Source organism: Sinocyclocheilus grahami, unplaced genomic scaffold, assembly GCF_001515645.1.
Source record: "Sinocyclocheilus grahami isolate Dianchi unplaced genomic scaffold, SAMN03320097.WGS_v1.1 scaffold1371.1, whole genome shotgun sequence".
Classification (NCBI taxonomy): Eukaryota; Metazoa; Chordata; class Actinopteri; order Cypriniformes; family Cyprinidae; genus Sinocyclocheilus; species Sinocyclocheilus grahami.
This window is the reverse complement of record NW_015506550.1, coordinates 180,288-196,340: the sequence shown is the minus strand read 5'-3', so window position 1 is coordinate 196,340 and position 16,053 is coordinate 180,288. Positions and strand designations below refer to the sequence as shown.

At 37.8% G+C, this 16,053-nt stretch overlaps 1 protein-coding gene across 2 annotated transcripts in view; it reads left to right on the top strand.

Moving 5' to 3' along the window:
* Nucleotides 1–16,053, top strand: part of brinp1 (bone morphogenetic protein/retinoic acid inducible neural-specific 1) — a 122,024-nt gene that overhangs the window by 91,690 nt on the left and 14,281 nt on the right. For both annotated transcript variants that reach the window (XM_016255822.1, XM_016255821.1), the window contains exons 5-6: nucleotides 3,468–3,704; nucleotides 15,026–15,248. In XM_016255822.1, coding sequence (XP_016111308.1) covers nucleotides 3,468–3,704; nucleotides 15,026–15,248 — 460 coding nt within the window. The remainder of the gene's footprint in view (nucleotides 1–3,467; nucleotides 3,705–15,025; nucleotides 15,249–16,053) is intronic.

Sequence of the window (16,053 nt, the reverse complement as noted above, 5' to 3'; positions counted from 1 at the left end):
CCCAGGGCTGTTGACACCGCCAGTGTCGTCGAGCTGCACCCATCCATGAACTCACCATCTGGATTCTCCCAAAAATCACATTATAGTTGCAGGAGCAGAAATACATCAAGCTAAATGAATATTGGCTCAGGGCTCCACAGTCAGTCTGATGGAGTGACATACAGTCGAGCCACTGTGATGATCAGTCCTGCACTCTGATGGCAGCTCATGTCTGTCACATTGACTGTTCTGCAATGCTGTGGCTCAGAGATGCCCCGCTCACTTCCGGGAAAATGACAAATGCATTTTCTGCACTGGCCTATGCAAAACTGCCTCGATGCCAGGATGTTGCTTTGGAGTTAGGTGTTTTGCTTACATTGCATTGCTGAATGGTCGATTACATTCAAAAGTCTTTATGATGTCTGTGGGCTTATCTTTTACCCAGTCACAATGCAAAGTATGAAAAAGCAGTAACTTATGAAAAAGAAGTACACTTTTAAAAAGATAATTATTTACCAATATAATAAAACAATGTACTTAAAGGGATAGTTCACCCAGAAATGTGAATTCTCTCATTAATTACTCACCCTCATGTTGTTCCAAACCCATGAGACCATTCATCTTCGTAACACAGATTAAGATATTTTTGATGGAATCCGAGAGCTTTCTGACCCTCTATATAGACAGCAAGGATCCAAACATGTTCAAGGTCCAGAAAGGTACCAAAAATATTGCCAAAATAGTCCATGTGACATCAGTGGTTCAACTGTAATTTTATGAAGCTACGAGAATACTTTTTGTGTGCAAAGAAACGAAAATAACTTTGACTTTATTCAACAATTCTTCTCCTCCATGTCACCCTAGTGCCATTATGGAGAGTAAAACAACACATGCACGTGCTTTGATCTGCACGTAAGCAATGCAATACGTTGTGGTACTCTCGATAATGGAGGCAGAGCGTGACTCAGGGGTGAAGAATTGTTGAATAAAGTCATTTTTTTAATTTATTTGGGTTTTTTTGCACACAAAAAGAGTTCTCGTAGCTTTATAAAATTAAGGTTGAAAATTAAAGCAATTTTGTCTATGTTTTTGGTACTGTTCTGGACCTTGAACGTGTTTGGACCCTGTCGAGGATCTGAGTTCTCGGATTTCATCAAAAATATCTTAATTAGGGTTCCGAAGATGAACGAAGGTCTTACAGGTTTGGGGTGACATGAGGCTGAGTAATTAATGACATAATTTACATTTTTGGGTCAACTATCCTTTTAACTATGAACTGAATGCATCATTTTCGGACACTTAATTACATGGTAATTGCAATTAAATGAAATTGATTTCAGTTTAATTTATTTTAACAGTGTATGTAATTTCTTAATTACTTCTGTTGTCTTTGAAATATGGTTAAAGTACTGCTGAATGTGCTGACAAGCATTTATAATAAACTAAAATATACTTTAATGGTATTTCTATTGAAACTTTTACACAATTGTAATGCATTTAAAATATATTAACTTTAAATGCAATATTGAATAATACACTACAGCTAAAATTATAAAAGTATTTATTAAAATGATTACTTCACATGTGCTTTAGTATGTTAGTCAACACCTCAAAATAAAAGTGTAAATCACAACAAAAATATGAATCAAACATTTCTTCAAAGGGATATTTTAAAGTAAAACTTTTAATCTGAGATTGCAATAAAAAAGTTTCTCTCTTTAAGCACACTTAATTGGAATTTTAATTCAGAAATATTATACAGCTTTTCAAAAATATTCTTGTAACATTTAAAGTACACTATAAGTGCACATTTATTGTAATCAAGTGCACTTCTTTTTCACAAGGATGATCACAGGTTACAGCCCACCTCTCTTCAACAAGACAATTTGACACATAATTCGAGTCTGTAGCATAAACAGAGTACTGCAATGTTTAATACATACCGCAGGGATAGCGGTTTGTTTAAATCCATCAGTATGAACATTAATAAACATCAGTAAGTGTATTATGAAGGTGGATGAATTGATGTGCCATTTCAAAATGGCTTTTTAAATGTACTCATTCAGGATTGGTCAATGTGAGACCTGTTATTTGTGTAACAACAAATTATTTATGCACATTAATGCTTTTATTTATTTATTTAGTTATATGATTTTTTAAAAGTCATATCAGAAAGTTTTCTGTGTTTTTGTGCGTGTAAAGGTAAATAAAGGCAACATAACCTCTAACACAATCCTTCACAGAGAGAATGTGTAATTACTATGAAGCAATTATCCGTATGCACGCTGCACATTTCCTTCCATTAGAAATTGATATGCTGTATTATATCAGGGCTAGCTTCCATTACCATGTTTTATGTCGATGCTCGAGGTATGATTTATTATTTATTTAAGAGAACGATACATTCTCTGACACGAAAGCCCCCATGTAACTCAATAGCTCTTTCTATAGGGCTTTTTGATTTATTTTTGAATCATGTGGGATATATTGAGTCTCCTGATGTGCTGTAGTTATGTTGCATAAATCATAAAAAAAAAAAAAAAAAGATAAGGAATATGGATAAATATGGAAAAAAATAAAAATAAACTTTTGTCCTTTAGGAATATCTAATGCATTTCCCTTACTGATGTTTACAGAAAACACTGTATTAGTTTTTGACTTATGGCAAATTTACACTGTAAAAGTGGCACAAAAGTGCTTCTGAAGTGGCATTTAGGTGTCTTTATATATATATATATACTGTATATATATATATATATATATATATTGAATTCATTCATTATAAATGTTTTATTATTAACATTTAATTAAACCATTAAAATGGAATTACCAAATTTGAAAGGAAAAAAAAGTGAAACGGTATTTGCGGAAACATTATGTCAGATTTCTTAGGGCCCTGGGTGTTCTAGTTGGTCACTTACAGGCTGATGATTTAAGGAATCATTCACATAAGTTTATTACGTGGTGTAGTGTTGCTATTGCATTTAACACAAGCTTGCATTCAGACCCCCACTCAAACACACACACACACACACACACACACGGAGCGGAGGATATTATGACAGCCCTGGTAAATAAGCCGAAGCCGATCACGACAGAATACATCAATCACTCCTCCGTTTTATTCCATTATGTAAAGTCCTCCCACTCCGAGGGGACAGTTCAAAGTCAAGTGGACCTCTGGCAAAACTTTCACAACAAACTCGCTGCTCTCCGACAGCATGATTCAGTGTCACTGTCGGCAGAATATTCTAAGCTCATTTACTGGAGCTGAACTGTAAACGCTCTACATAGGGTCCATAATGTATGCGGGTATGTATCAGGTGCTCGTATCCAGAACGGGCCAATGCGCTGCTTAATGTGAAATCAAGAAATTTCTGTCGTTGGCTATCTGCAGCACTTTCTACCTGTTGCTCACTGATGTGAAATCAATAATGTCTTTGGATGTCTGTAATGACTTTAACATTGATTCTCTTTCCCGTTTTCAGGTTTGCAGGTCATTTTCCCTGAGTACCTGCAGGAGAAGTTCGTCCAGTCAGCTCTCAGCTACATCATGTGTAATGGGGAGGGAGAATACGTCTGCCAGAACAGTCAGTGCATCTGTCAGTGTGCCGATGAGTTCCCACAATGCAACTGTCCCACCACTGACCTCCAGATTATGGAGAACACGCTCATCGGCATGGCTGAGACTTGGGAAACATCTTACAACGACTTTGAAAACTCAGGTAACACTAGAGCGGCCATTTCTATAACACCAAAAAGCTGGACACTTTTCGGGATTCAAATTTCCACGATAAAAAGACAACTGAAAAATAATCCTAAACTAGTGACTAAAAATAAAGATTTTCTTTAAGGGATATTTCCCCCCTTAAAATTATATGATTATTGGGGACATTTTTGACAAACTGGCTAACTTTATTAAATGTACAGTATGTGTCATCTTACATGTAAATGCATATATTTATTCAATAAATTTTATTAGAATAAGAAGACACTATATGGTTGTTATCAATTTAAATCAATATAAACAAAATCCATCGTTGCCCTCCAGAAGTGGCACACAAACTGTATCTGAAATCATTTAGATGCATTTACACAGACTGTTTAATGCAGCTCAGAGATGCCATGAATGGATTTACACTGCAGTTACAATTGCATAAATAGTGTTAGGAGATGAATGTGTTATATGTAGAGCTATGAAATTATATTTTAAATATGAAACTAAAACCACCAGTAGGTGGTGACAAGTCACTGCCTTAATGAGTGAATTAGCTATTCACTCATTCAACCGATTCATTCAAAACGCCTGATGATTCGTTCAGGAATGATGAAAGTTCCTTGCTGATTTTGAAATATGTACTAGTACAATACTTATGTAATTTATGCCAAATAAAGCTTTAGTAAAAATAGTAAGGGTAGTATATTAGTATGCAGTTTTGAATATAGCAAACTGTCTTTATGAATGACTTATTGAATCATTCACTCAATCAATTTGTTCATAAATGCAGCAACGAATCACCACTGATAAGCGAAACATACAGCAAAACAATTCATACTGTCAATATTGTGTCTAAAATGTGTCACTTAATATTAACTTAAACTTAACATTTTTAATATATACAACTGCATGAAGTATACAATAGTGATCTTTAATGGAGAACAAATGAGTGTCCAACTCAAGCTTGCGCTGATATACAGACATGATATTTTAAAACCGGACTGTCTAACCTAAAACTGGACAAAAAGCAAAACCGAAAGAAATACATTGCTATCTATAATTTTTCAGTGAAACATCCTTTCAAAACCCTAGTGGTAAATTGAGTCTGCTCGCAGAACGCCAACACAATGATCTGACAGCATTAGCTGGCAAGTTCGCTTGTCAGGTCTGTCAACAAGACTGGCCTAGAGCCAGTTTTACGATCCATTGTCAAATTTGACAGTTTCACCACGCCACACATCATGACTAATAAGTAGACGTGGCGACAGCGAGCATCGAGTCAGGTATTGTAATCCCATCCGTGGATCGATTTCGACAACGTTCTTACTGCCGCACACTTCCACGGCTGCGCTAATTGGGCTAAGTGACGTTTGAAGTCATCTTCATTGATTTTGCTTGAATTAAACAGAAGACGTCTGTTTGCTCATTCAGTAGAAGAGCTTCTCTCGGCTCTTCTCTAGGCATATACTCAGTGCTCATTATACGGCAGCCATCTTCACAGGCATTATACTTGCCTTTGCACTCGTTTTTGCTGAGAGAACATCATTTTATTATTTGCATACAGTCAACGAATCAGAAAATATAAGGAAGCTGACTCCATGTTGACAAATAATGCATCAATTATCCTGTATCCTAACTAAATAGATTAAAATATTTATTTCTTATTGCTAAAAAAATAATTTATTAGTTATATACAAATATATGACTTCATAAATTAACATTGATTATTGTAATGGTTTTGAATGTGTGCATCATAAAATATTTAAATAGATTAATATAGTACTACATGTATATAGTGCATGTTATTATAGCACATACTTATAATGAAATGTATAACAGGGGGTCTATTAAAAGTTGCATCCCACGGCTGCATTTATTTGATCAAAAATGCATTATAAAACAGTAATATTGTGAAATATTTTTACAATTTAGAATAACTGCTTACTATATGAATATATAGTAAAATGTAATTTATTGCTGTGATCAAAGCTGCATTTTCAGCATAATTACTCCTGGCTTCAGTGTCACATGATCCATCAGAAATCATTCTAATATGCTGATTCGCTGTTCAAGAAATGTTTCTGATTATTATCAATGTTGAAAACAGTTGTGCTGCTGAATTTGATTAATAGAAAGTTCAAAAGTGTACTGTTCATTTGAAATATAAATCTTTTGTAACATTTTAAATGTATTTACTGTCACTTTTGATCAATTTAAAGCATCATTGATGAATACAGTCTTACTGACTCCAAATGCTTGAACAGCAATCAAATGAACATAATAATAAAAAATCAAGGTAATGCAAATGGGTATCAAATGACTGCATATTCAAGAAAACTTACTGAATCTAGGCTGTCCTTGGCCAGTCAACCATACGTTTTAAATGTTTTTAATCAGCTGCTTATATGCCGAGTCTGTTGTTGATTTCTGTGAGCCTCCTTGTACTGAAAACTCTTCATAGGACTTCCGTGCTAACTTCTCTCTTTGAGCCAATCTGCAATAAAGCAAGCATGAATAATTCAGCGCCCCAAAATGCTTTCTCTGGGAGAAGAGGCACTTCTTACGGTTTATTGTAACAGTCAATTTCACCCCACTGCCTGAACTCAAATCGCATGCCACGGGCAAAAGCTCTGCTCCATTCCTGCTCCCAAAAGATGGATTCACAGAAAGGCTGTGCAGGTTTATGAATGAATCTTCTATTCCCACCAACTACTTATTTGATATCAGAGCTGCATTGCATTGCAAACATGACAGTATGTGTATTCTATTTAGATTTTGTCTAACAGTTTAAGAGAACGAACATGATTACAAACTAAACATCCAGCAAACATAAATATTCTCACGCAGTGTATGGCTCGACATTTGGTTATTCATTTATTTATTTTTTTACATGTGTAACCAAATTATCACTGACATATGCATACATTACACCAGGGTTCCTCAAATCTTGCCCTGGAGGGCCAATGCGCTGCAGAGTTTAACTCCAACCCTGATCAAACTCACCTACCTGTGATTTTCTAATGATCCTGAAGACACTGATTAGCTTGCTCATGTGTGTTTGATTAGGGTTATAGCTAAACTCTGCAGGAAAGGGGATCTTGTGGGCCAGATTTGAGGATCTAGAGGTGATTGTAACCCTCTTGGAAATGGCAGAAGTCTGTCGGGGAAACACGGGCTCTGAGGTTACACCGTGGACTTTACACATATGGAATCCACTTAGGTCTCTACATTTGGAACCCAGCCCTATACTGGTTCTCACCGATTCAACAAGTGAGGGCCTGGTGCCGGACGTTCCGCCACGTCTGCTGAGGAGGGAATGGAGGAGCTCGACAGGGTCTACAGTACGGACACTCTGGAGCAGTTTTAGCAAGCCGACACTAAACCAGTGCCTCTACCTGATTGAGCCAGCACCCAGGAGGATGCAACACTTCTAGTAGAGTGAGCTCTCAACCTGAGCGGGCAGGGCACACCTTGTGCCTGGTAAGTCAGGGTGATGGCATCCACAATCCAGTGGGCCATCCACTGCTTAGAGATGGCCTTCCCCTTATGCCGGCCTCCGTAACAGACAAAGAGCTGGTCTGAGGTCCTAAAGCTTTGTGACCGGTCTACGTAGCAACTCAAGGCTTGGATGGGACAAAGCAAAGCTAGGGAAGGGTCTGCCTCCTCTGGCGGCAGCACTTGGAGTTTCACTACCTGATCCCAGAAGGGGGTAGTAGGAACCTTGAGCACATAGCCGGACCGGGGCCTCATGATTACCTGGGAGTCAGCCAGCCCAAACTCTAGGCACGAATCGTCGACCGAAAATGCGTGCAGGTCCCCTACCCTCTTGATGGAGGCCAGGTCAAGAAGGAGCAGAGTTTTCATTGAAAGAAAATTTAGCTCGACTGACTGGAAAGGCTCAAATGGGCCCTGCTGTAGTGCATTGAGCACTAGAGACAGGTCCCAAGAGGGGATAGAGGGGGGCCGGGGAGGACCTAGTCTTTTTGCCCCCCTAAGGAACCTGATGACCAGGTCATGCTTCCCTACGGACTTCCCTTCCACGGGTCATGGGTAGCAGCAATCGCAGCGACATAGACTTTAAGGGTGGAGGGGAACAGGCTTCGCTCCAACCCTTGCTGCAAAAAGGAAAGCATAACCCTGATCGGGCATCTCTGGGGGTCTTCTCGGCGAGAAGAACAACTCGACGAACTGATTCCATTTCAAGGCGCAAGTGTGTCTCGTAGTAGACGGTGCTCTCGCCGAAGTGATGGTGTCAACTAAATACTGGGGTTCTGTGTAAACCACAGCATGCCTGGAGACCTGTTCTAAGGGCACACCTGCCCAGAGAAACACAAGGTCTGACCACGGGGTGAAGGTTAGGCGACAGGCCGGTGTAACTTGAACCCGGTGAGTGCCATGCTGCCACGCCCACCTCTGGACTCGGCCATGAAGCCAGTGCTGAAGTGGTCTCATATGAAGCAGCCCCAGCGGTGTAACTGCCTCTGCAGCTGTCATTTGCCCCTGGAGCCTCTGCAATGGTTTCAGTGGGACCGCTGTCCCGCCCTTGAATTAATTCAAGCAGTTCAGCACCAATCACGCACGTTCCTCAGTGCTGTCTGTTTGACCGAATCCAACTCTATACCGAGAAAAGAGATCCTCTGAGTCGGGGAGAGTTTGCTCTTTTCCCAGTTGACCCGAAGACCCAACTGAATGAGGTGCCGGAGCACCAGGTCCCTGTGCTCACACAACTGATCCCGAGACTGTGCTGGTATAAGCCAATCGTCGAGATAGTTGAGGATGCTACACCCATGCTACTGCCCGAAGTAGTCCTCGCCTGGCTGCAAACACTAGATCGCGGAAGAGGCAACGGAGCTCCGGCCCCCCCAGAGGAAATGGAGCCTGGCCCACAGCTCCGAGATGGTCATCTTCCCGCAATGGGAACATGACTCCTCCACGAACGCCACCTCAGCGTGTTTAATGCCCAGACATGTGAGGCAGCGATCGTGACCATCACCCGGCGCCAGGTAACGACCGCATCCAGAAACGCACGGGTGAAACGGCATCTTTAAAAAGACAATCTGTCATCTTTGCAAACCCGTGAAAGCGTTTTTAGAGAAATAGGCTCTTTCAGGGAAATGCTCTTTTACGTGCTGAGACACACAGGGGAAATGGCTGCTTGCAGCATGACAGGGGCTAGTGCAGCCTGAAGTGCGCAACCCACTCGACACAGGAACGACCACCGCTGAAGCGCCGTCCACCAACACAAAAAGCTCCCTAGAGCGCACTAGACTCATCACACACAAAGCAATTTGGTAGGAGCAGAACGAAGTTGTCGCTCGGCTCCGATACGAAAAGCTGGTATGTGTTGCACCGGCTGCGTTTTTATGCTGACGCTGTGATCAACGGCATCTGGATGCAATTATCGCATGCCAATGTGCATTGGCTCATTTGGTTTACACTTGAAGTGGATTGTTCGAGATCCCAATTCGTCGGTCCCCGACGTGACGTCGAGAGTGACCGACTGAAAGGGAAATTAAGATATTATAAACATTAACATCATTATTTTCTTTAAAGCTGCTTAGAAACTATTTCTATTATGCAAAGTGCTATAGAAAACAACTGACTACTGTCCCTTTACAACTCCAGCCATTTTGTTTTTGCCTGTACAACAAAAAATATTTTATTTACAAATAGTATACAGTATGTGCATTGATTGCTATAGTCCTTATATATTTAAATAAGGTCTGACCATTACATTAAAGGCAGATTGTCATGTTTCTGGTCTGTTAATGGCACTTCTACAGCACCTCCATGATCTGGAAGGAGTACATTGCATTTCTGAAGAAGCACAATCTCAGGCATCATTAGTCCAATAAATGGAGTACTGAAAAGTATGCTGGATAAGAGCAACTCAAAAGGTCTGTTCATGCATTAATAACTGTGTAACTACATACAGTTAAACCAAAAAGGATGATTGTAAAATCATTGATCCTTGACGTAGAACATCACCTAGATAGTGACCGTCAGGTAGTCTGAGTTATTAAAAAAAAAAAAAAAAAAAAAAATGATGAATAAACTTTTTCCCCCACTCAGAAACTGATAAGAAATTTCACGATGTATTACAAAGGAATGGCAACTAACACATTGCATTAGAAAGTGTAAAAACACTTCAATCAGATACAACCAGTGTTATTTTCATATGAATGAGATTTAGAATTAATGAGTATTACAGATTATATAGTTTTAATTAATGTAGTATGTTATGTTAAACTAAATTTAAATTAGAAATGTTGCTTTGGTAACTATCTGAGCACACACATACATATATATATATATATATAATTTTAAGTTAACGTTTAGTTAACATTTTTTTTTTATTTCAGCATGGTTTTAGGTTCAGTAAACTATAATTACCCTGAGGAGCCTACATGTATTTTCTTGTTCCCTGAGCCAGAAGACAGTGAGTAAAGGAAAAAGACATGTCTGTGTAGCTTTCATATTTGCTTGTTCCATTTGGTTGTGGAAGGGTTCTCTGAATGTCGTCGACCTTAAAGGGCTGTCCTGCATAGATCGCATTTAATGCAGCTCACAAGCCGACAGACATTTTTCACCTCGCTGATCAAATATTTCTGAACAAAAAACAAAGCAGAAATAGGTTACTCCCCAAGGTGATTGCTCAATATCCACCTTATGAGCACGCTAGCTTATATATTATTAACAGGTAATAAAAGGTCCAAATAAAACCAGACACTGCGATATATTTATATAGAGCAGAGGACACTCAAATTGAGTCTGTGAACCTCAAGGTCGCCGCAATATTCCTCTGGAATGGCCCAAGGAGAAAACGCTCAAGCATGAACAGATGAATCTTCTGAAATGTCAAGTTGATCAATTAGGGAAGTAATAATTGTTTGAATGTGTTAATAAAGTCTTAATTTAATGCCAGTAAGTTGTTAAATCATCACCTAACCCATCATTTAGAGGCGTGACTGAAAATGATTGTTACCTTTTGTCAGATATAAACTGTCTGGATAATTCCAGTCATAATAGGGTGGAAAATTAGGAAGCCTCTGGGATTTTTAGTGCAAAAATGTAGTGTCCCAATTGTTGAGAGTAGTTGCACAGCCAAAACCCAGAGGCTCCTGTCATCATCTGTGAAAACTGAACATTATTTTGAAATACTAGTAGTCAGAAGATTTATAAATGATTGGGTTTTGGTTTACTTTTTAGTTTATAGTTAAATACAGTTTGTTCGGTATAAAACCATTATGTCTATGGAGAGTCCCTGTAAACAACATATGCCAGTGTGTGTGTGTGTGTGTGTGTCCTTAATGCATTTGTAAACATTTCAAGGAACACTAAATATGAATGCAATAAGTGTTCAATAATTGTTGGTTTAAATCACTTAATTCATGGCATTTTAATAACGATTGGGTTTTGGTTTACTTTTTAGTTTATAGTTAAATACAGTTTGTTCGGTATAAAACCATTATGTCTATGGAGAGTCCCTGTAAACAACATATGCCAGTGTGTGTGTGTGTGTGTGTGTGTCCTTAATGCATTTGTAAACATTTCAAGGAACACTAAATATGAATGCAATAAGTGTTCAATAATTGTTGGTTTAAATCACTTAATTCATGGCATTTTAATAACAAAAAAAAAACAATAATTGTGTTAATTACAGTAATAATGAATTAAAAACTCACTATTTGTACAGTCTATTAATATATTAACTAAAGCTTATAAACTATTAATTAACTATTTTGTTTATTATTTGTAATTTATTGGTGGATACTTATTATGAAGTGTTACCAAATAAAATAAATAAATAAATTGTGATTAATTCAGCCACAATATTTGGCCAAAGCACAAAACAAAGTTGACATTAATGACAAAAGAGATGTAACAAATAAACACTAATTTGAGTAAAATAAGTTTGCACATACTGTTAAAGTATATAAGCGATCAAATAGAGGATAGCTGCATGTTTACAGGAAATATTAAAGTGCAGCTTTGACAGTGGGTGAATTCCAAACGGAAGTGAGCATCTCTATGCCCTACTCCCTTTGAAGGGCAGAGCCCTTGAAGGGTGTTCTTTGAAGGGTGTAGAGCATTACTGTCGCATATAAGCGTTTGGAACTCCCTTGGCGAAGGGAATGACTGACCAAATGTTACCTTGACAACGCTGCGCGTGCGTGCAGCATTCAGCTCTCCACCAGTTGTTGCAAATATATATTTATTCTCATTATGGTTATTTTATTCAAATATTGTCTAATTGTGTCTTATTTACTATTAAGCTTTTTCAAATTAAACTTGCTTAAACTACCATCTTAATTTTTCTGACAAAAAATATTTTGTATCATTAAAAGAGACAAATTTAATTAGCCTATTCTACTTACGTTTGTATGTGCAGTCGAAATCAACCACAACTTTGCTTTAAAATGCATTGCAAGATCTCCTAACTTAAGATCACATGATCACAAATGGAAATCACTTCCGTGAAGTGACCATCACATGTTCCCTTCAATAACGGACTTCTGGAAGGGCCCTTCGCGAAGGGATTCAGTTGTTCACTTTCGTTTGGAACGTCCCTACAAATGTCGTCCCCTTCCCGAAGTGCCCTTCAAGGGCGCAAAAAAGCTGTTTGGAATTCACCCAGTGTCAGAGCACATTTTACATAGTAAGTCAGTGGAGGTTTAAATGATACTTAGAAGTGAGCATATACAGACAAGTAGTAATAAATATTTAAATGCATACTTACATGCATACTGTCAGACTCTGTTCCATGTCTCGTGTTGTGTCTTCCTCCCCCACGTTCTCCAGTTTGATTATTATGCCCATATTTGTTTTTTCCTGTTCCTGTCCCTATTTAGTTCTATTGGTTCCAGCTGTGTTTAATTATCTCGTTTGCCTCCTTTTATTTGATCCCAGGTGTGTCCCATTCGTTTCTGTTATTTAAAGTGTGTTTTGCTCCTCGTTTCCCGTCCGCTGTTAAATGTCATTCTGTGTTCTCAGTGTTTCCCGTGTTCCTGTGTTCCCAGCTTTGTGTTTAAGAAATACTTTGGATTTTGCTTACTCCTCTTCTCCTCGCTTTTCTGTTCCCGTGCTCCCCGTGTGAATCGTGACACATACATACATATATACATTTGCCAAAGTTTGAGAGCTCAGTTTTAATAAAAGAGTTTTGCAAAAACAGGGAATGCAACAAATTATTCTTATTCTGTGCTTTATTAAATTATTAAATATTCTGTGCTTATTAAAGAAACTGTCCAGAGTCAACCCACAGTTTCCGCTAGTTATATACAGTATAATATAGTCAGAATGCTGCATTTTGTTTGTTGCTGAATAAATGCAATATGCGTCAGGCTTTTTGCCAGTAGTGAAGTCTCCAAATGTCTGAAGTACAGAGCAGAGCATATTGTTTTCTGTTATGTTTTAAAGGACATTTAAAAGAGAATTAAAAAAAATACACATGCATTTTTTTTTTGCACGTGTAAAGAAAGAAAGAAAGAAAGCTTGCTACCTTCATGTGTACAGGCAGTGATAAATGCATTCCCGGTATTCTTGGGAAAAGTTGACAGTGTTTGTATCATTACAGCTCTACTGTGTGTGTGTATGTGTGTGCATGTTCTCGGTTTCTTCTTGCTCTTGACACATAATTTTCATCAAGTAACACACCAGTAAACACAGGCATTGACTGTAGACAGTCATGTGCCATTGCGTCAAGGCCTGTGGCGCTTTCTGGATTCAGATGCCACACTGTGTCATTTTAATAGCATATCAAACACATCAAAGGAAACAAGCAGGTGGAGTTGTTAAACACCATGAGTGCATGGTTAGACCATTACATTGACAATCCCAATATGACCATGCTGCACATATTTAAATTAACCATCAACCAACCTTGACTGCACTCAAACAGACACGTTTCTCGTATGTGCCGCAGGCTACAGGCACGTTCATAGTTAGAGCTCGTCTGACTGCTGTCTGACATGACGGTGTCATTGGATTCCCATATGAAATGTGACATATCTTTTGTTTAAAGCAGTGGTGATCGATCCTGTAGGGTTAAATCTAAACTCTACCAAAACATGGTTTAAAGTAAACATGAAAAATTGTCTATTCTGTTTAATCATGATTCAGTGCTATCCATAGGATTTTGTGAGATTATAGAGGATGGGCCTTGGTCCCTCTATGGGGGTCTGGGGGAAATCATTGTCCATTTTAAAGTTAAATGTATTTTAGATTTAAACTGCATCAGCCTGGTGCTCTTTCAAAATAAAGAGCTCCAACCTGTTTTTGGTGTCCAAATTGAAAAAGTTTTTGCATTAACTTATACCTGGATTTTAAAGTAAACTCAAACATTTGTGTGATAAAATTTGTGATATAATGCCAAACAATTTGAACTAGGGCTGTGGAATTAATTATGATAAATAAATAAACAAACAAAATGTGCATTACGTTCATTAATCCATTTATCACACCTGTCCACATCTGTCCATCATCTTGCATTGATGCAGTTGCTGATGAACATGATGCAGGACGCTGAATAAATAACAGTGTGATGGAGCCTATTAGAATGCAGTTATATGAGCCTAAAATTCATGATATGAGAGCAAAAGAAAAATATATATAATATATAAATAAATAAATATATATATATATATATATATATATATATGTATGTATATATACTGTATATATATTATATTTATATCATATGATCCAGTTTAGCAATATTAATCTAATTTAAATGATTTCATATTTTAATATTCATATTCAAAAACCCTTGATTATCCATTTATCATCATTGAATCAAAATATTTATTTATAAAGTTACATTTTGCACTTAAAACTACAGTAAAAAAGAAAAAAAAGGGAAATGAAACAATATTTGGCTTGGTACACAGGCTAGTGATTAATGTTAACTTGCAGTCAAACCGTTATTTAATCACTGTTTTAGGTGACTGTTTTGGTGAAGCAGTCTATAGCTAATAAATAACTCATTGTATATAGCTCTTGGAAATTTGACATTATATAAGTAAAATGGATTGCATAGGGCTTTGCATGTTGACTTTAAGAGACATTGAAATATATAATGGTAAAAGATATGAGATGGAAATCATTTCGACTCTGTACATTTAACTCTGAAGGCGCTCTACGTAATAGTATTGACACAGTGTTTGCGGTTAAAATCAATCCTTGTCCGTAAAAGTCAATACTTTTCTCCATCACTCTTAACTGGTTTCTCCCACAATGGATTCCAAGTATCAATATGTGGCTTATTATGTGGATATGCTTTTGCCCTTCACCGTATGAGCACCTGTCTTTCTCTCTCTCTCACCTTAGACGAGTTTAAGTCGTTTCTGAAACGTCTGCCTGCGACACACTTCCTGCCAGTGAGCAGCGTGCACCTGCTGTGGGGCAGTGACTGGGACCTTCAGAACCGCTACCGGCTCTTGCAGAGTTCACTGGAGGCCCAGAGACTGAAGATCCAGCGCACGGCCCGGAAACTATTCGGTCTGAGCATACGCTGCCACCACAACCCCAACCACCAGATGCCCAGAGAGAGGTGAGAGCTGATGTTCCTTTACAGAATAGTACAGCAGGAAACTAGGATTGTATTTCAAGATCTGCTCATAATAGAGCTCAGTGGGACACTCTTAAAAAATAATGTTCACAAAGGGGAAATGAAACAGTTTTTGTGTTCCTGAAATAATTTATTGTATTGAGCAGTTCTTAAAAGAACCGTTATTTTCTAAGTGTGAAGAATATTTGAATTATCTAACAAACCATTTTACACTATAAAGAACCTTTTGTGGACTCGAAAGGTTCAATGGATGTTAAAGGTTCTTCATGGAACCCCTGAATGCCAATAAAGAGCTTGTATTTACTTCTTTATTTATTTAGAGTTAGATCTTATCAGAAAACACTGTATTTTTATTTGAGTGTACACTACAACACCCAAACATTATGAAGATATCTAACTAATGAGCTAACCTTATCTAGCAAAGGTTGTCAAAATGTTTATTTCAGTGATTTATAAAACCTCAACATTACATTACTAACTAAAATAACATGTAATTTACTAGGTTGTGACAAAATGTTATTTGCTTCAGTCTATTTAAAATCGTACACAATACACAAACAAAAGGCTCCGCTAGTCTGTGAAAAGCTGGCATGTCCATGATGTCAGTGATTTCTCTAATTGGTCGATGTTTCTTCATGACTGTACATAGTGTGATACTTCAATGATAATTTGATTATTAAATACTTTTATTCAAATTAAGTTATATATTTTTTTCAGACTAAAATTTAATTGTTTAACACTTTTGGAGATCCCTGCTGGGAGAGAGAGAGAGAGAGAGAGAGAGAGA